Source organism: the organism of the source record quoted next, unplaced genomic scaffold (genome assembly GCF_019419815.1).
Source record: "Pyrus x bretschneideri cultivar Hongxiangsu unplaced genomic scaffold, Pyrus_bretschneideri_v1 Contig17, whole genome shotgun sequence".
In the NCBI taxonomy this organism is placed as follows: domain Eukaryota; kingdom Viridiplantae; phylum Streptophyta; class Magnoliopsida; order Rosales; family Rosaceae; genus Pyrus; species Pyrus x bretschneideri.
This window is the reverse complement of record NW_025999468.1, coordinates 1,386,568-1,407,848: the sequence shown is the minus strand read 5'-3', so window position 1 is coordinate 1,407,848 and position 21,281 is coordinate 1,386,568. Positions and strand designations below refer to the sequence as shown.

At 37.9% G+C, this 21,281-nt stretch overlaps 2 protein-coding genes across 3 annotated transcripts; both read left to right on the top strand.

Annotated features, from left to right (window-relative positions):
* The first annotated feature begins 2,029 nt into the window (after positions 1–2,029).
* LOC103937319 (tRNA modification GTPase MnmE) lies at positions 2,030–7,980 on the top strand. 2 transcript variants are annotated; one of them, XM_048581295.1, is made up of 9 exons: positions 2,030–2,543; positions 2,648–2,786; positions 2,945–3,066; positions 3,185–3,388; positions 5,581–5,640; positions 6,671–6,809; positions 7,082–7,200; positions 7,304–7,528; positions 7,660–7,802. In XM_048581295.1, exons 1-9 carry the CDS (start codon positions 2,079–2,081, stop codon positions 7,687–7,689), a joined length of 1,503 nt encoding a protein of 500 aa, XP_048437252.1. In that variant the 5' UTR covers positions 2,030–2,078; the 3' UTR covers positions 7,690–7,802. The 2 variants fall into 2 exon arrangements, with proteins under 2 accessions (XP_048437252.1, XP_009345533.2); XM_009347258.3 differs by having other exon boundaries at positions 2,031–2,543; positions 7,701–7,980.
* A 4,370-nt stretch (positions 7,981–12,350) lies between these two features.
* On the top strand, positions 12,351–16,993 carry LOC103937318 (low affinity sulfate transporter 3-like). The gene is made up of 12 exons (XM_009347256.3): positions 12,351–12,871; positions 12,968–13,016; positions 13,112–13,319; positions 13,412–13,589; positions 13,769–13,834; positions 13,924–14,154; positions 14,352–14,478; positions 14,615–14,901; positions 15,764–15,957; positions 16,057–16,145; positions 16,459–16,535; positions 16,611–16,993. Exons 1-12 carry the CDS (start codon positions 12,407–12,409, stop codon positions 16,761–16,763), a joined length of 2,124 nt encoding a protein of 707 aa, XP_009345531.3. The 5' UTR covers positions 12,351–12,406; the 3' UTR covers positions 16,764–16,993.
* The last annotated feature ends 4,288 nt before the right edge of the window (positions 16,994–21,281 follow it).

Sequence of the window (21,281 nt, the reverse complement as noted above, 5' to 3'; positions counted from 1 at the left end):
AAGCGTGCAAGGTATGCAACACATTGAGATGGTTCCTTGCCATTTGGGAGTGAGTTCGAATCACTATCACCTTCGGTGCCTCTAATCTTGGGATTTAACCATTAAGCTAGCTAGAGCCTTACCATCCTTCAGGACCGACAGAGCTATTTTCACATCCTCATTTGCCTTTGTAGGGTGGCCTTCCTTTTTTTTTTTAAATTACCCTGATGCGGGTCTCTTTGTAACAAACTATTACCGACTTTTGTAATGTCGATCAGATATTGACGCAGAAAGGGGAATTTGAAACCTCGTTCTCCTAAGATAGTCCTATTGGAACTTGACTCTCTGTATGGGTTGCCCTCTAGTTGGTCCCTTTGTTTAGATGAGGTTCCTCTCCGGATCCTCACGTACCATTCGTTCATCGTATATTGTACAATCAGCTTTCGTTAGGTACTGTTTATGTTTAATTTTAGTTCAGATGAGGATCCTCTCCGGATTCTCACATACCATTCGTTCATTGTATATCGTACAATCAGCTTTCGTTAGGTATTGTTTATGTTTAATTTTAGTTCAGATGAGGATCCTCTCCGGATTCTCACATACCATTCGTTCATTGTATATTGTACAATCAGCTTTTGTTAGGTACTATTTATGTTTAATTTTAAGTAAAAGGTTTAGAATGATTTTTGATTGCACGATGCATTAAATTAAAGAAACCCTTTTGTTCCACCGTCATTGGGTATAAGCTACGTAAATCACATATGCTAATTGTGTTAAAGTATAAAATTAAGAAAACCGATGGGCTCATCTGGACTCTTTTTAGTAGGCCAACTTAATCCAATTGGGGGGCGTTTGTTTCACCTTCTTAAGTGGGATTGGACTGGCTAGGATTATTGTCCCATGTTTGGTAAGCTTGGGGACTAACTTAAATGAGACTAACCCGAACTCGTGTGGACTATCTACCTCGCTAGGTCGTCTTAGTGAAACCCCCCGAAAACCACGGGACTGCTAAGACCTGCTTCGTCTCCTTTGTGTAGCTTGGCGTCCTCCCTTTGCGAAGACTTTGCTTCGTCTGCGTTGCGCCCTCTCTCCAACGAGATCATAGCACCACACCAAGACGGGTACGCCGCGCAGGTGGAGACGTTTCCGACGGACTCGCAGGTCAAGAGCAAGCTCTGCCAGGTTATTCTGGTGGTGCAGAGGGCGCAGGGCGATCCATTTTCGAGAGACTAGTTGCAGGCGGAGGCACCCAGCAGGACTCAGAGGCGTTGGGTGGGGGGAGGAAGTTGCCGGTGTGGCGGAGGTACTCGAGGTCGACGAGGCGAAGGCCCTGGATGAAGTACTGGCATCTGGTGTTGAGATAGTAACGGCGGCGGTTATGGGAGACCATTCCCTCATCTCAAATCCGAGAGAATTACGACAATATTCTCGGCGGCCCAACCAAATTGCAGCTGCATAGAGCTCCAACAATGATTTTTGTGCTGCAAACCTTTGAGGAAGGTCCCGCTCTTGCCGTCGTCCGATTCCTCTGATATGTAATTGTAGGAAGTTGGTTTTGATTTGATCTCAAAGTATGGAACTGGGTTTCGAAGAAGAGGAAGAGCTTTCAGAAAAAAGAAGGAAAAAAAATGAGAGAAGTAAGAATAAAATATTAAAAGAGATATAGATAAATTAACATAATATTAGAATTTATTAATTATCCTGCTTCTTAGTCCGACACTGCACCAAACGCTTCACTAAGTTAGTCTAGCTTAGTCTAGTCTAAGCCAGTCCAACTTAGTCCCTGCAGCTAGTCCAGTCCGAGACAGTCCGGTGCAACAAACACACCCTTGTAGAGCTGATTCGAATCGAATAAGCAAGTAAACAGGTTTAAAAACGAGTAAAGAGATAAACAGTTACAAATAAATGAGTTTATAAACGGTTATAAATATAAGTATAATCGTTTAGACAATTACACAAAGAGCAAACAATTACAATTACGCAGAGAATGATCATAACCATCCGCCTTAACCGTTGTCATCCCTACCCTCCATAGAAAGATCAGATTGATAAGACAAAGAGCCACCGTCAGCGCCGGGTGACCCAAAACAAACACATCAATGGCTCTGCTCTCAGCTTTCCGCTTCCGCTACTTACCGCCACTGTTCGCCGTAGCTTCCACTTCACTTCCCCTTCTCTCCCACCTCACTCCCAATAGTCTCAAACTCCACCCTCGCTCCCCGCTCTATTTACCCCCTTGCCACTCTTCCACTTTCACCAACTCTTCCCCGGACAAGACCCAGTCGCAGACCCAGACGCTGCTTCTCAGCCGAGACGAGCGAGCACTGAGTGGGTCCCAGCATCAGGAGAGCACGAGCACAATTGCGGCAATCGTGACGTCACTTGGAGGTCCACCCGCTGCGGTTGGGATCATACGGTTGTCGGGGCCGTCCGCCGTGGCCATTGTCGGCCGCGTCTTCCGTCCGAGCAAGAAGAAGACGAAGAGGAAGAGCACGTGGCGACCCACCAGCCATGTGGTGGAGTACGGCGTCGTTTCGGACCCCAATGGCAATGTCGTCGACGAGGTACTCTACTAATTTGAAGTTTCCGCATTCAGTGAAATGCAATAGAAATTTGAAGCATGTGAATAATGATAACACGAGTACGGCGTCGTTTTGCTTGGGCTTAGGTTTTGGTTGTACCCATGTTGGCGCCAAGGTCTTACACGCGGGAAGATGTGGTGGAGCTCCAATGCCATGGAACCCAAGTGTGCCTCAATCGTGTTCTCAGAGCTTGTGTTGAAGCTGGAGCAAGGCTCGCCGAACCAGGTCCACATTCTTAGCTCAAAACTGTTCCAACCTTTTGAATTTTCGGTTTCAAATGTTTGAGCTTTTCGAATTGAACTTATGCAAGGACTAAAGGGTAGGCACCACATTTTCCTAACACTAAATGTGTCTGTGTGTGTGTGTTTGTTTTCTCAATTCAGGCGAGTTTACTCTTCGCGCCTTTCTCAATGGCCGGTTGGACCTTACGCAAGCTGAAAATGTTGACAAACTCATTTCAGCCAAGTCTGTGGCTGCAGCGGATGCGGCACTGGCTGCTATTCAGGCATGTGTCTTTGTATGCCTGTGTAATATATGTGCTTCATAAACTAATTCCGTAATTATGTAAGCCCTAGTTGGGGGAAATGATAATCAACCTGGAAAAAACAATTTAACATTGGCAGGGGGGCTTTGCTTCCATGGTTAAATCTATAAGAGCTCAGTGCATTGAGCTGCTTACGGAAATTGAAGCCCGTTTGGATTTCGATGATGAGATGCCACCGCTTGATACAAATGAAATTGTGAATAGAATAAATTCCATGTCGCAAGATGTTGAGAGTGCTCTGGAGACAGCCAATTATGACCAACTTCTGCAATCTGGATTACAGGTACAAATGAAAATTGGATTTCTTACATTTCTTCCTTATTGATGGATATTTTATGGTAATCTAGTGTATCGCTTAAGATAACTCAGGTCATGCTACTTTATGCATATCTTATGCTAATCTAACTGAACCCTGATGTTGATGTTTTCTCTTCAATTTACAGAGACTGTATACTGAGTTTTTATTGTTAATAGCCAAAATTTAACCCCAGATTTCATAAATGTCACATTTTATAGAACTTTCAAATATGGCCAAAAACTTAGGTGACTAGTCTCAAATGCCATAACCCAATTACTCAGAAAAGCCAAAGCACTTGAATGGTTCTTCTCTGCATCGTTGTTCCACGAAGGGAGTGGTGAACATTGTGGAGCAGTGCTGGTGTTGTTGAAGTTGCAGTTAACTAGCCGAGTACAGACCTGCAAATTTGCCACCCATGTCTGAAATTCAATCACTATCGTTGATACATGTCCGTCGCGGCAGAATATTCTTTGTACAATCGTCTGTTCAGACATAATATTGGTTGAGGTTTCTAACTCATTGGAATCAAAATTCTAATCTGATTGTTGTAGACCAAAGGACAGATATTTAGAACAAAAACAGTTTTCTCAAGAGGATCATTCATATTTTTTGTGGAATAAAATTTGGAATGCTTGCGTCCCTCCAAAACTTAAGGTGTCTGCTTGGAGGATTTGTCTTGATATAATTCCTATAATGGTCTCTAGCAAAGAAGCGTATCCCTTTGACAACAGGTGTGTGCTGTGTGGAGCTAATGGTGAATGCAGTTGGCTTCTCGTTATGGAGTGCCCTTTTTCCAAGTGCATCTAGTTATCTCCCAATCTGGGAATTCCTCCTATCAGGGATTTTGCTTTCTGAATACAAAACCGGGCTCTTGAAGTTAGCCGTGTCCTAAAGAAGTATGACTTTGATTGTTTTATGAGAATGCTCTGAGCAATATGGAATGCAAGAAACACAAAATTGTGGGAGGGCAAGTGTGTAGCCCTGAATGTGGTCGCTTCTAAGGCAATTGGCTGGTGGCAAGAGTTCTTGAAGGTGGCTTTTCCTCACAGCGAGTCCTCACCCCATGCTCCTCTCCCAAATTGGTCCCCCCCCCCAAGTTGTTGTCTAAACATCAATGTCAATGGAGCTTGAAATAAGTCTATCTATTAGGGTGGTGTTGGAGTTATAATCAGAAATTCTGAAGGTGCTTTCATTGGGGATCTTAGTAAATTGTTCACTTGTGTTTTCTCCCTGTGCATGCGGAAGCTTTGGCTGTCAGGCAAGGTTTGATTTTGGCAGTTGAGAGGGGCAATCAAAATATCATTATTGATAGAGATTCTCTCTAGATCACCGTGGCGGTTCAAGACTCCTCCTGACCTCTCTCCAATGGACTGATAGTGGAAGATGCGAAGGCCCTCATGCATTCGATCATTGGAGCTTCTTCTTCCCATGTTCGCCGCCAAGCAAACAAGGTTGCTCATTGCCTGGCAAGAGTAGCTGTCCTCAACAATGGCGTCTGTCTCCTGATGTCATTTGTGATGTGGTTTTTTAGGAGAGTCTCCTCTCTAATTTACTGAATTAGCCTTTGGCTTTCAAATGAAATTCTGCCACTTTTGATAAAAGAAAAATGAAAAAAGAGATCCGCGGACCCTGTCTAATTAATCTAATTTATCTATAACACCTCTTAGCAAGTTCTGAATTGTACCAGAATAACCTCACAAACAAATCAAAACGAAACAACAGGGTGTGCAAAAATGCTGCACAAGAATCTTCCCAATTCCTATACCTAATGAGAAGAATGGATACAATGAACCGATCACATTCTTCATTGTACAATCTAGTTGCGTTTTACCCCTGAGGTTTATTTGGTTTTAATTTTGAGGGTATTTAGGTCTATTTAAGTTGGTTTCTGCTATACCTGAAAGTTTTTATAAAAAGTGACATTTATGAAATTTGGGGCTAAATTTTGGCTAGTAATGATCAAAACTTGGGGGTGGTTACACTGTTAGATATAGGTTTATTTTCCTCGTTTAAACTTGAAATCAACTGCACTAAATGGGACTGCTTTTTCTGTTTATTATTGTGATATGGGTTTGCTTCCGTGATATCCTTTGTATCTTCAAAAGATTATATACATTTGTCTTTTGTGTTCTCATTCCCTGCAGTCTGATTTTTCGAGCTCATATTAAATCTTGCAGATAGCAATTCTGGGCCGTCCAAATGTTGGGAAGTCAAGTCTCCTCAATGCTTGGAGCAAAGTATGTGGTGACTATTTTAGTTTTTTTCGGGCATGATTGCTTGTTTTCTTAATGAATTGCTGGCGTGGCCTACACTAAAATAGTAATGATCGCCTCATAACATTTTTTCCCCTTTTGCTTGTCAACGGTTGTTTTTTGCAAAACCACTGTGCTTAAGTGATTTTGGAGTGAATTTTCCCTCTGTCTTGATTGAGATGGCCTTTGACATACCAACTAGTATAATATTACATATGAAGCTCTTTGTAGAACTGTATCTTCTGTAATAATCCCCAGAAAAATTGCATTTACTTATAAAGGAAGGTATTTTAAATAAGTTGTATAGGCATATGCCTATATGAAAATGAATCTCATAACCATGAAAACCTTTTGTTTCTATAAGCAAAGTTGGGGTTATATGAAAATAGCTTTCATAACCATGAAATTGTCTCTTATTGAATAAATCTGACTGGAAGCTAATTACTATTACGTTCTTTTTGTACTTCTTTCAGTAAGTTTTGAGATGAGTACTGCATTTAAGGGCTCATTTGGTACACATGATTGGATTGGAATGGATAACCTACTAAATTAAAGGTAGGTTGAAGGGAGAAATTATAAAATTATGACCACCTAGAGGATAGAAGATGAATTGCTCATGAAGAAAATTTATTCACTTCTAGAAAATTTATTCACTTAAAGGTATTAGAAAATTTATTCACTCAATCCTCCGTAAAATGGTAGGAATTCCTTCATAGTTAATCCTCTTCTAATACCTCCAAATGAGAAACCATTCATTTCCACCTTGAATATACCTTTAAAATAAGGAGTTATCCATTCCAATCTAATCATGTGTACTTATAAAGTGGGCTTCATTCGTAGTAGTTTAGTAGAAACAATTGTATTTGTAAGAGGAACAATAGACATTTAAAAAAAAATGACCATTGTTTTCATAAATGTGGTCCTTCCACTTTTGGTGTCGTTCCTTCTGTTCTGTTTAGCCATTAATGGAAGTATGAGATGTTATTGAGCAGCACATTTTAATTTTAGCGTGCAGTCTGAGAGAGCAATAGTTACAGAAATTGCTGGGACCACTCGAGATGTGGTTGAAGCCAGTATCACAGTTCATGGCATTCCTGTAACCCTTCTTGATACAGCGGGCATTAGGGAAACCAATGACATTGTGGAGAAAATTGGTAAGGCTATCCGTCTTTGCACTCTTGATGTTTAAAGATCCGCTGATTTCAAACCAGAATTACAAGCCAACCTCACCAAGTGCCTAAGTTTCCTTTTCAATAGCATAAGATTTCGTTTAGTTTCAATGGTCCATTGAGCATTAGTTAAATAATTCTCTCCTATGTTTAGTTTATTGGCGAGGAATGTTGTGCATATTGCGTGATGTATGATGGCCATATCATGGCACTCCTGCTGGAAATGCTTATCCATTTCTCGGACTATCTTATCACAGGTGTGGAGAGGTCTGAAGCAGTTGCTATGGGTGCTGATGTTATTATAATGGCAGTAAGTGCTGTTGATGGCTGGACTATAGAAGACTCTGAACTTCTAAATAGAATACAATCTAATAAGGTTTTCTCTCATGCGCTGAATCATATAAAACGTACATTTCTCTGTTTATCAATCAATCTGTTCTTTTACTCAAAAGTATATAAGAAATTGTTGTCTCCTACAGAAATCTACTGGATCCTCTACCCCCATGATCCTTGTAATTAACAAAATCGACTGTGTTCCATCTGATTGCATGGAGGGGATTGGAAAGGATATCTCTTCGTTCAGTAAGCATGTTTTGACATCTGCTGTCACTGGTCAAGGAATCCAGGGTTTAGAGACGGCAATATTAGAGATTGTTGGTCTTGACAAAATTTCCGTGGGGAACCGCAGATGGACTGTAAACCAGGTCAGCTACGTGTATATCGGCGTGTCTGTTCTGTTTTTAATTACCATAATTGCAACGTTCTATCTTTCCATTTACTCAGATTTGAAGGAAAAAAATGCAGTGACTAATTTAGATTGATCTTATGATTCAAGGTTGATTCTCATTGTTGTATTAAATTTTGACGACTTGTCAGAGACAATGTGAGCAGCTAGTTCGGACCAAGGAGGCGTTTGTGAGGTTGAAATCTTCAATAGAAGAGGAAATGCCTTTCGACTTCTGGACAATTGATTTGAGGGACGCGGCAATGGCCCTAGGGCAAATAAGCGGAGAAGACATTTCCGAGGAGGTTCTGTCCAACATTTTTGGCAAGTTCTGTATTGGTAAATAGAAGATGCCTAGAGCTATTATTTGATCCATACAAACTTCTGTAGCATGTTGGATTACATAAGATGAGAAAGACAACTTATTATCTAGGTCCTTACGACGCAGCAGTCTACACGCCTAGTCCTTACGACCCATCTGGCACGTGCAGATGGCCAGTTTATTCGCCATCCACGTCCCATGTCGTGCACGCATAGAGCCAATACCGCCTACTCGGATGGTCAGTTCATTTCCCCTTTCGAGCCATTTTCCAGTGAATTCCGATCACGGCAGGACCTCATGTAGATATATTTTTTTCCCTTGTACTTCCAGCTTTAAAACCAGATATTATACGTTGATTTTGGTTGAGTTTTGAAGCTAATCGGAGCCATGGAAGTTTCCTGGCCAAATCCTTAGTTTCTAGCCGGCGGTTGTTGCGGCAATTGAGAAAAAAGAAAAAGATAAAAAAAAAAAAAAAGAAGCCCGAACTGGATCGAGAACTGGCCCAAACCCATAACCCGTTAACCCTACCTGGATTCATTTAAGAATTGGAGGGAATATTCCAAGAGAATATTCCGTGAGCCTTCCGGTTAACTTTAACAGAATATTTCGTCTGAGAAGATCCAGCCAAGTTCTACAATACAATGTCGTAACCAAAAAAAAAAAAAAAAAAAAAAAAAAAAAATTGAATCCTAACTAGGAGACTAAGCTATATTAAAATCCTACCTAAACTAGGTTCTCCAACAAATCTTAAAAAAAAAAAAAAAATTAAAAAATTAAATCAAAGTTTCAAGTTTTGCAGAGTAAAACACTTTTTTGACCGACCAAATCAGTAAGAATTCAGTTCCAAAATGGCTCTTTTTAAAGCTTGACACGTCCCCTTTAATTTTCCAGAAGAAACTTATCACGTCTCGATTTCGACATACATCTATGATCAACTCGCGACAATCGACTGCAGGGGAATGCCAGGAAATACAAACTAAAATTAAAAATATTAATAACATATGTACAAGGAAATAACTAAACCTTCACTAGGGCCAAGACCTGCTAGTAGACTCCTAAAAGAAAGTTGAAAAAATTACAATGAAAGATATAGGGGTAACCTAACACTCCAAGCTCTCTGACCTCTATCTATTACCTTAAGGGCTCCACGTGTCAACTAAGCCCTATAACCTGCACAATTGCCCGTACATCGTGAGAATGGTGCACCAGGCAAATAAACAACCCAAATAAACTGCAAAGCTCGTGTGAGTGACAATAGTCCAATGTGATAATCATAAAAACATATCCATTGATCACAATTTATAACATCAAACATAAAATCATACTTTATGAAATCATAAACAAACCACTAAGAAATCCCAAAGGAATCAGATAGACATCCATCGGCCTATCTAATTAAACAATAGAGGTCACAATCTATAATTCATAAAATACACTAAAAAGTAGGGCTAGAGCGACCTAGGTTGGCCGAAGCCATCATCTCCAAAGCTTTCTAAATTTAAATTGTGAATCCAAGGAACCAAAGAATCAATGAAGATGGGATGCAGTTTTAGACGAACCAACAAATCCAACAAAGATTGGGTTTCCGATCACTCAACATAATCCAAATAGAATATGGTTCCAGACCATTCAACAGAATCGCGGAGTACAAGAGATTTTGGATCACTCATTGAAATCTGAAACAGAATACGATTCGGGACTACTATTTGTGATAAAAATGTTTACTACATCAGCCCTTTTAACAAAGGAAAACTAATGAAAATAACTTGAAAACTTTGAGTTTTAATGATAAAGACAAAATAAAGGGTAAAGTGAATAGTACCAGGATTGACTTTTTAGTGTAAAAATATGGTTTTTCATTAAAGTGAATAGTACTGTAACCGTTTCGTTAAAACTTCCTTTTAACAAAGTGTGGCGCAAGTATTAGGCCTTGCTCGCATTGGGCTTGGGCTGGCCTTACTGCTCAAAATATAATCTCCTACTTGAACTTTAAAAAGAAAATGGAGCTATAGTGGTTTAATTTCTTTTTCATATAAGGCACCCGAAAATGGGACCAACATCACTTTTGTGAATCTTCCCTCAATGGTGTCCAAGATCATGAGCTTAAAGTTATCAGAAGTAATCAAGCGAAACACTGCTTCAGAAAATTGACTCCCACTAGTTACCAACAATCAATTGCAACACAAGGCATCCTTGAAAACTTTGGACTTCATAGACTCCCACTTTCAAAAATGGCATAAGCAAAATTATGCAATCATTGCATAACTCTTAAGAAAATTTTCATGCATGGATGATAACGTGACATGTTATGTTGTAAAACTATGAGTTAAATAAAGTTATGTTTTACATGTATAATTCACATTCATTGTCTAACAACATACGCATGGGAGTTATAGTAAGAGATCGTTAATCTTGAAGGAAGACAGAAGTGGGTTTCATAGGGCCAGTGGATTCTAGCACATTCTGCATAAAGCTTATATACATAACCCTTTAGTTGATTGCAAGATAAAAAGATGCTTGCAGCTTTCAAATGACAAGGAGAAGGGCTTCAAAGGAATGTGGGCAGGAGGGGTCAAAAAAGCTAACACAATAACAAGAATCAAAGGTGGAAAGTCGGTGGTGCGTCGCCACAATTTTATGTTGAGGGGACTCCATTGACCTATGATTGACACAAAAGGGGACCATAGCACAAAGTCAGGCCAATCTCCTCCATACATCTCCCTATTCTTCTCACAAAAGTGGGCAGAAGCTAAGTTCATATATATCCCAATTCCATGATGGTGCTCTTGCTTTATTCACATGACAATTCCCAATTTCATCGGTTATCATCTTTCATTCATTCTTGTTAAAGTCCAAACAAGTCCCTGTCCAAGCAGGCAAGTCTTACTAGGTGCTCCACAGACCATATTATCTATGGCACGTCTTATGGGGAAAAACTTGTTTGTGAATTTTTTTAATATTAGTAAAATGAGAAACTATTTTGGTTTCATGCTGTATTTATCGACATAAAAGGTTAATGTTCATTATAAAATTAATTGACAATATGAAGAGTAATCTCATCCCTTATAAGCACATGCAATGTGAGATTCGCCCTCGCAACATATCATATATGTCACAAAGGTGAAATCTAACTTGCGTGGCAAATCTCTCACACAAAAGATGTGTGATCAATAAATGTGATTTCTTGAGTAAATCAATGTCATACATATGATGAAAATTGTACTTGCATTACGTATATACTATTGTAATTAATTAGTCAACAACACCAAAAGATAGTGAATATTTCGGGTTGAAAAATAGTGCATGTTTTTAAGCTTGCTGCTAGCTTTTTGTAGACAAAACCTGTAGTAATAGCCCTGCTATGTGAACATAAACAGACAAAGTCTTGTTTGGCTTGGTTGAGGAAAACATAAGTTCACGGGCTACATCACTTTGGTCTTAATTTTTAAATCCACCCAGCTTTTGTTATATGTGTCAATTGAATTTGTTAAATTGCTTAAATCAAAAGCCACACTGGTTGTTCTCATCTAAGAAATTAGCAGTTTATATATATTATTAGTGCAACTTCAAATCTTTATTTAATTGATTATTAAATGTATTTTATTAATTTTATTGTTGTTTTTTGTTTCAAAACATTTATTATAATAATTTAATATAATAAAATAATAGTTTAGTTTGACATATCAAATAGAAAGAAAAACTTTATAAGATGTCAAATGACACATAAGCTGTCAAAAAGTAAATTTTATATTTAAAATTTGATATCTCTTTAGAGATGCTCTAAAAGGTTTTTAGTATCAAATCCAAAAAAAATAAAAAATTATGTGTTGGGAAAGTGGTCCCTTGTGGCATCTATTGTTTTATATTTTTATTATAAGCAATTTTACAACTTTGAATTAGATTAAAAGGAGGGAATTAGTATGAATTCAAGACACAGTTAGTTGAACATGAACCTATAAACCAACGCAATTGACATCTATTAAAAATTAGGGTAATATGAAATTTACATCTTGCAACTCTTAGTTTTTTTCGTTTCAGTTTCATACGTAAATTTTGACTTTTCTGGCACTTCAATACTTTCTTAGGCTTTCCGTCAAGTTCTCCGTTTAATGATGACGTTGCATAACTTTGACCCACCCTATTTGCCACCATATTTGCCAAGAATTCGCACTAGACATGGTGGCTTGGATTTAGAAGAGAATCTCTCGTCCACGTGGCAAATATGGTGTGCCAAATTTATGCCATATCATCACTTAACGAAGAACTTGACGGAAAGCCTAACCGAAGTATTAAAGTGTTAGAAAAATCAAAATTTAGGCAAACTACGACGAAAAAATTAAGGATAACAAAGTGCGAATTTTACGATACTTTAGGATAGTAAAGTGAGAATTCCTGTAAAACTTAAAACGTTACATGGAAATTAAATTAATGTGTCGTGCTTATAACACTTATTATTCATTATGAATGAGCTCATCAATTGCGATGAGTTAATGTTTCAACATGCAATAAGCAGCTGCAGTTATTTTGACATCATCAATGTATTTAATGACTGCATTCATTCAAACATCTCTGTCATGGTTTGGTACAAAAACTAGAACACCATTGCAGGTACCTAAAATATATGCGACTCAAGAGAGTTCACCCAAACACTTCAAATTTTTAACCACCATGGCTTCACTGCCAACTGAGATCTTCACTACCGTGGAGCTTCAGCAGCAGCACCGCCAAGCCGAGGACACTTCCGGTCGGGCCAAGACAGCTCAGTGGCTTCTCTCTTCTCCTGATCCACCAGGCTTATGGCAGCAGCTCATTCATGGCATAAAATCCAATCTTCTTCCTCAAGGAAACAGTTACTCCAAGCAGAAAACACCAGCAAACCGAGCCTTTTCGTTATTTCGGGGTCTGTTTCCAATCCTTAGCTGGGGGAGGAATTACAAGGCATCAAAGTTTAAAAATGATGTGATGGCAGGTTTGACACTGGCCAGCCTTAGTGTTCCTCAGGTAAGTTTTTCGGTTTAATTTACTTAGAAAATCCCATTAAAATGTCCTTATAATTTTTTTTGTTATACATTTTTGTACTTTTTATGAACTTGGCAGAGTATTGGATATGCTAATCTTGCAAAACTTGATCCGCAATATGGCCTGTGTAAGTTGTTCATTTTGTTTTATTTGTCAGCAAATTTTTGTTCATTCTTTTGGTTTTATCTTATCGGTTTTTTTCATTTGGGTTATTGCATTTAGATACAAGCATTGTTCCACCTCTGATTTATTCTCTAATGGGGAGCTCAAGAGAGCTAGCAATTGGGCCAGTGGCTGTGGTTTCCATGCTCCTACCCTCCTTGATTCAGAAGATAGAAGATCCTGTGGCCAATCCTATTGCTTACCGAAATCTTGTGTTCACAGTGACATTTTTTGCCGGAATCTTCCAAGCTGCATTTGGAATTTTCAGGCAAGTTGATCAGCAAACTTGTTTTTACTGCAACCTTCCGAAACGTAAGTTCGATTTTCATCCTAACACAGTCCATTTTGTACTACTTGTAGGTTGGGATTTCTTGTGGACTTTCTTTCGCATGCTGCAATTGTAGGGTTTATGGCTGGTGCAGCCATCATCATTGGCCTCCAACAACTCAAGGGCCTTCTTGGGATCAGCCACTTCACCACCAACACCGATATAATCTCCGTCTTGAAGTCTGTTTTCGATTCAATTGTTCATGAACCAGTAAGTTAATTAGACACTTACAGCAATGATAAATACTAATTAAGTGTATATAATTCAGTATATTTTGTTTCTTAAAAAAATTATGTAAATTTTGTGTTTTCTTAAAAAAATTATGGTACTTTTTTTTTTATGTTCATTTTTCGATTCACGAAAGTTAATAGATAGTGTTTCAATGGCAGTGGCACCCTCTGAACATCGTCCTTGGTTGTGCATTCTTGATATTCCTCCTAATTGCTAGGTTTATTGTAAGTACTTATTAAATTCTAGCAGTCTCAGATTTTATTTGGCAATTTTAGATTTAGCCTTCATAGACATTAATTTTTTTTATTTGCAGGGAAAAAGAAACAAAAAGCTCTTTTGGGTACCAGCAATTGCCCCACTTATATCAGTTATATTATCTACTTTGATAGTGTATTTAACAAAAGCTGACAAGCATGGAGTAAATGTTGTAAAACATATCAAAGGGGGACTAAATCCAAGCTCAGCTCATCAGCTACAACTCAGAGGCCCACATGTTGGACAAGCAGCCAAAGCGGGACTCATTTCTGCTATCATTGCTCTTGCTGTGAGTTCTCTGCATTGCTTTCTCTACGTATTTAATCGTTGTAGACCCCATCAAAATTCTGAAATTAAGCGAGTTTGGCTGAAAGTTGTACTAGGATGATCATGCTCCTCGTGTTGCATCCCGCTCTTTTTTATTTTGTGTCCGATAAAAAGGTTGTAGATTTTTCATGATAACTAAATGTTTTATTGACTTACCAGGAGGCCATTGCCGTCGGTCGATCTTTTGCTGCCATCAAAGGGTACCATCTTGATGGTAACAAAGAAATGCTAGCCATGGGATGCATGAACATTGCTGGATCATTAACTTCATGCTATGTTGCAACTGGTGAGTTGTGTTTATAACTAGCACAGTGTACTTTCCCCTCTGAAACCGAGTTTGCATCCCTCTTTCTGAAGTTTAGATTAAATTAATTATAATATCACTCGAATAATAAGTAATTGATGGATTTTGGCCTCTGCAGGTTCATTTTCAAGAACTGCAGTAAATTTTAGTGCAGGGTGTCAAACTGTGGTATCAAATATAGTGATGGCTCTAACCGTAATTTTGTCACTGGAATTACTTACTAGACTATTGTATTTCACTCCCATGGCAATCCTTGCTTCAATCATCCTATCAGCTCTTCCTGGGCTCATTGATATCAATGGAGCTTACCACATTTGGAAGGTTGACAAATTGGACTTCCTTGCTTGCGTTGGTGCATTCTTGGGGGTCTTGTTTGAATCAGTAGAAATTGGTCTTCTTGCTGCGGTAACTAATTTTCACTCTTTTCACTTTTTATCCTTCAAATATGCATTTTACCCGTTGTGCGTACATGGCACTAATTTCCATACCTAAGTTTTAAATTAGAGCGAAGATCTTTTACCCTAAAGGATAGAATGTACAGCAAACATGAACGTAGTTAAGTTAATTAAAGCAATATGTTTCATCTTCTGCACTCTGATTAAAACTCTTTTTTCTATATAATTAGATTAGATTACTTAGAATATCGCTCGATGAAACAAAAGAATAGAATGTACTAAATTTTACATATGGAGAGTCAAATTTGATCAAGGGGTAGGCTCCGTCTCGTGATAGAGATTGGATATTTTAGTGGTGAGATACGACCAGCCTAGTGGGACTGGATGCTTATCTTTAGTGTGATTTGGTCCTACAAGCAGGCCACAAAGTGGAAGAGTCAGGTCAATCCTTTTGGATTGTCCACTTTTTGTTATACCGAACGTTTTGTTATATCAAATAGCACAATGGAGCTTACTGTTGACGGCTAGGTACGTAGGTTCCTATGCTTAATGTAATATGATATCTCACAAGCATCTTGCAAATGCCCATACATAAACCCACTGAGATTTGAATGATTGTAAGCCAATAACAAAAACAAGTATGTTTCTACATAGATTAATTAACAATAATGCATGAAAGCGTTACACACACACACACACTGAAGCCACTATACAATGGAGTTTTATTTGCATGGATTGATTCTGCTAGAATCTATCAAAGTTAATTTCAAATTTTGAATATATGCAAGTATCAAGCTAAAACTAAGCACTAAGAATATATGATCAGAAATCATGTGTTTGATTCTGATGAGTTTTGGAGTGCATTTATGCAGGTAAGCATCTCTTTTGCAAAGATATTGATAAATTCACTTAGACCTGGAATAGATGTTCTGGGGAGACTTCCAACAACAGACATCTTTTGTAACATCAATCAGTATCCCATGGCCATTGAAACTCCAAGCATCTTGATAATTGGCATCAACTCCTCTTTGCTTTGCTTTGCCAATGCTAATTCTGTGAAAGAAAGGTATACGAGTATTATTTAAGTTTATGTCCTTCTCCTTCAGTTGACATAATTAATTTGGACATAGAAATAACTAATGCATGAAGGCTATATTTATTCTAGGGTATTGAAGTGGGTGACAAAAGAAGAGGATGAGAATGGAGATCCGAAAGAAAAAAGAAGAATTCAACATGTAATCCTTGATATGTCCAGTAAGTACTGTCCGTTTGAAGTTATTTGAAACATTAAGGCTAGTTTGATGTATCACTTGCTAGAACTAATCATACAAATGAATTTTACTATTTGTAGAACTGACACATAATAATAATAATTATTATTATATTGTTTTTGAAAATGGCACAAAATTAAATCTAAGCGATACTTGATTAAAAATGTAAAATAAGTTAGCCCGGTTTGACTCGACCCATTTAAGATTGACTTCTTTTTTTTTTTTTTTTACGAAGAATTATGTATATGTCTTGATATATTCACTTACTAATTAATGTAAATTTCCTCTTATGCTAGATGTGATGAATGTGGACACTTCCGGAATTCTTGCCCTAGAAGAAATACACAAGAAGTTGTGTTCATATGGCATACAAGTGTGTGTTTCATCTGCATGTCAATACTACTTGTCTAATTTAAAAGATAATTAATTCTATTTGTTTGGATTGCAGTTAGCCATGGCCAACCCAAGGTGGCAAGTGATTCACAGGCTAAAGGTGTCCAAATTGGTAGACAAGATTGGAGGAGAGAGTGTTTTCCTCACTGTTGGCGAAGCAGTAGAGGCCTGCCTTACTTGCAAAGTGACTGGTGGGAGCAGCTGTTGATGGTTCGAGTGCGTCTCATAACTTCTCGAGGAATCGTTCTTTAGTTGTTGTGAATGACTGATTTTTCTCGATCTTTTCTACATTGGCCCATAGGAGCAAGTAAAAAAAACTGAGAAAAAGAATCATTTGATTTGATTCGTTCTCGAGATCTATGATATTAAGTTATAAAGCTATGTCACCCTAATAAAGTGCAGATGCTTAGAGAAATATGTACAGAGATGTTTGAGATTTTTCTTTGTTGGCCATACACATAGAGGTGGCTTTAGTCATATTTACATTCTTCAACTGAAACAAAGGCGGGAATCAATGCACGTTGCTAACTTTCAGCCCTGTTACCGGAGAGATTCTTTTATACAATCGGTTGTATGTGTTAATATTTAAATGAATGATGACATAAAACGTGCTGAGCGAAGCAAAAATAAAAGAGGGTCCTAATTTTTGTGTGTTGTCACACGTGGTCCGTTTTGTAAATCATGTTGGCCAGTATAAGACGTTCAATATTCTCAAAGTTAACCGACTATTGTAGCATCGACTTATGGAATCTTTGGATGATCTATACTTTTGGATCAATTGACTTTTGAGACCTTGTGTTAGAGATGAACTTATAAATCTAGCTAGCTTAACATAATTTGAGAGTGCTTTTAAAATAATTAAAAGAGCATTTAATAACTAAAGCATTTTTTAAAACATTTAAAAATAAATAAAAGTATTTATATATTTCAAAAATATCTTTTAAGCTTTATGAAGAAGCATGTGCAAAACGCTTCTTCAAGAAGCCCTTCCTAGAAAAAAAATAAATAAAAAAATAAATAACACTTAGACCTACTTCAATCTTTGACGTAAAACTCAAATTTTAGGTTCTAAACTTATTCCAACTTACTCCAACCCTTAGGGTAAATATAAGTTTTAACCCAAAACTCATTTCTAGAGCAGCCAGGTTAGTGGGGCTAGCCCACCATATATGTGTATTTTTTTTTTTTTATGTTTATAAATTCATTGAATCCAACGGCTAAGATCTAATATGATATAATCCAACGGTAAAAAAAAAAATCTAATGGTCCAAATTTAAATCCAATGGCTAAAGTAATTAAAAAACTTTCTTTTATGTGTTTTATATTCTTTCATAGTGTTCCACGAGTTTCATGGTGTCGGTTTAGTGATTTTTCAATATCTATCAGAATCCAAATATTTTTATGTTAAAATCTTCATAGAATTAAATTAGGATAGTCTACATAATTTATTTTTTTAAAATCACTTTAAGAAAAAAATAATTATCCTAAATTCATTCTTTAATAATCTCGGGCTAAAGTTTAACCTAGAAAGGTTGGAGGAGAAAAACTGTTCTTGGATTAAAACCTAAATTTTCTGGGTTAAAAATTTTAGGTTTTAACCAAAGGGTTGGAGATGATCTTTGAGCATTTTTATTAAATTTGTTTATCCACAACAACACTCTTGCTTGAGCACAAGTGCTTCAAGCATGCGAACGAAAGACATCTAGCCTTGCATCCTCGAATTGAACCTAGGGCCTCGTGTCTTTTCCCTCTCTTTCAAAAACTCTATATCTAAGGTTATCTCCAACCGATCTAGCCAAAGGGCTATAGGGCTAAAAATAGCTCGAAATAACACGAAAACCGCCTCCAACCGAGGGCTAGGCCAAAGGGCTTGTGGGCCCCACCGGGCCAAAACCACCAAATTAGGCCAACCGGCTGGCCTAAAAGAGTCAGCTAGCCAGCCCTAAGCCGGCCCAAATTTTGAACTCTAACGATTACCTGGCATTAGCATGACACCAGCTTGCAACGGCTAACTGACACCAGGTTACCGTTGGATTTGATTTTTTTTTTTTTGGTCCAAAATAAAAAAATAAAAAAAATTCTAATTTTTTTTCCTATAAATACCTAAGCCATTCCTACATCATTTCTCACATAATTTTCACCATTCCATACTATCTTACTTCATTTTATTTCAATTCTTCACATTCTATTCTCTTACCTCTTCCAATAATCTTTCCTTCAAAATTTTCAATAATTTTCAAATGGCCACATCTACAATGAAAGGTAGGGCTTGGACCCAAAAAGAAGAAGCTCTTTGCAGGGCTTATAGATGGGTCTCAGAAGATAGTGTGAGGGGGAGTTCTCAAACAAGTGAAGGTGTTTAGACTTGTACATCCAAAAAGTACTATGAGTTCTTCGAATGCACCACTTCACCAAATTCCCAAAATCACGAGAGTTGTTCTTCAAGATGGAAAAAAACATCCTCATCCAAGTTTGAATAAATAGCATCAAGCAGTGTTAAAGGTCAGAAGCAGACATGAAAGCGGAGCCAATTACTACGATGAAGTAAATGTTTTCACAAGTTATTTTAAATATTTAATTATATTACATTTAATTTCATAAATTAATTTCCTTTAATTTTTGTAATTATATTTTCTAGGTACGCCAAGCGGAGGAATTGTATATGGAGGACAACTTGAAAACCTTTAGTCATCACGGTTGTTGGGAAATTTGTAAAGGGTGGGTGTTATTTGAAGATCCACCTCAAGAAAGAGATGGTCCTACGCCGGTGTTCGAAAATGCATCCTCAAATGTAGTTGGGGATGAACATGGATCTCATACCATTCAAGAAGCAAGGGTAGAAAATCTGTCTTCGGGTGAAGGTTCCATACCTAGGGCTACGGGACGAAACAAGGCCTGAAAATTAATGGAAAAGGGCAAGGCAAAGGATGATTACGCCTTTCAACAGGAAATGGCGTCCTCATTGCAATTAATGGTGGAGCAAAATGCCTTTGCCGCAGAAGAAAGGAACCATAGGCACGAAGAACGGGCAAAACAAATACAAGAAGAGATGAATGATAGGAACATGCAAAGGAACACTTCAGATTACACTCCAATTAGTAAGTCATATTTTGATAGGGAAAAAAGGGAAATTATGGCCCAACGGGAGTTGTATACATCCGACTATACACCTACAACGGCAGATGAAGATGATGATTCTAGTCTTTAAATTTAACTTGTAGTTTTTTAAATTTAAGTTGTTGTAGTCTTTAATATTTAAGTTGTAGTTTTTAAATTTAAGTTGTTGTAGTCTTTAAATTGAAATAATAAATTATGTTTGGCCTATGGCTCTTTGGCCACCTCAGTTGGAGAAGGTTTTTTATCACGGGGCTATGTTTGGCCCATGACCCTTTGACCCCCTTACTTGGAGATGGTATGAAATATGGCATGACACTGTTCATTAAAATATAATTTCTTGGAGGGTTAAAGGGCTAAAGAGAGCTATCTGGCCTTCTTTTGGTTGGAGATAGTCTAAAAGCTTCCTGGCTGATTTCCCAACCTTCATCCCTTTTCCCCAACCTTTTTCCCCTTTCATTCCCACCCTCTCCATCATTCCTCTCCCCTATCTCACCTTGTGATTGCTTCCTTATTTTCCCTCCGACTCCCTCTTTTGTTTCTTTTTTTATCTTCTTACCCTTCTCCTCGCCCTTCTTTCACCTCTACTGCCTCGTCTACCCCACTCCCTTCCTTAGTGGCATTTGCATCCCCTTGGTCTCTTATCCTCATCTTCTTCCTTCTTCCCTTTCTCCCGTTTATCCATTATTACATCCCTACAAACATTTATGGTCTGCCTCGTTCTCTCTCTGCATCGGTAAGAGTTGACTATGGCTGCACAAAACCATGATAGACGATGGTTTTTTAGTTGAAAACGTCTCACTAACGGGACTTTGCCCACTATATTTATTTCTCAATTGCTATCTTAGACTTGTTCTCCTAGCCACAATTTTTGGATCTACCCAAATGAATCTCAAATCCCTAGCCTTAACTTTAATTCTTTCCCCTTTTCTTGTCACCGCCACATTTATTCTCCACCTTCTCCCATCCCCACTCAACCATAACATCAGGTTGGCTCTTATGTTTTTTTCTTTCAATTGAAAAGTATAATTTGAAACTTATCTTCAGCACCCATCATGAGAATGATTTATCGCCCATTCAGCAGAAGGTGTGCAAAACTATTCCTTTGGTTTGGGTTTGGGTCTTTGTACCACCTCATTCTTTGGTACCGTTTGCATGGTTTTGGTTTCTCTGGCACCAAGATCTCATTTTTGTTGGTCTCTGGGCGATGAAGATGACAAAAGATTTAATTTACTCAGTTGGTCAATGGGTTATTTGGAGCTTGTCTACATGTTGGTATCTCCTTTTTCATTTATATACGGTTAAGTTTAAGATTTAAATATGATTTGGGATTCGTGTAGTCATGTAATCTTATACAATGACCTTTGTGGTGTAATGGCATTAGCGGTGCTCCTGGTAGACCTATAAATGGTTAGTCTTCAACAAGGATCATAAACCACCTATCTTAAATATAACATTTAAAGAGTTGGGATGAAGAAAGTGATCGATCATACATGTGGAAGCCATCAATCAAGCAGCAAAGATAGCAACACCAAAATAGTCTTCTATTCACTGAGGAACATGATATCAAAACCCTAGCGATAGTTCTAAATCTTGTTTTGATGTAGTCTTC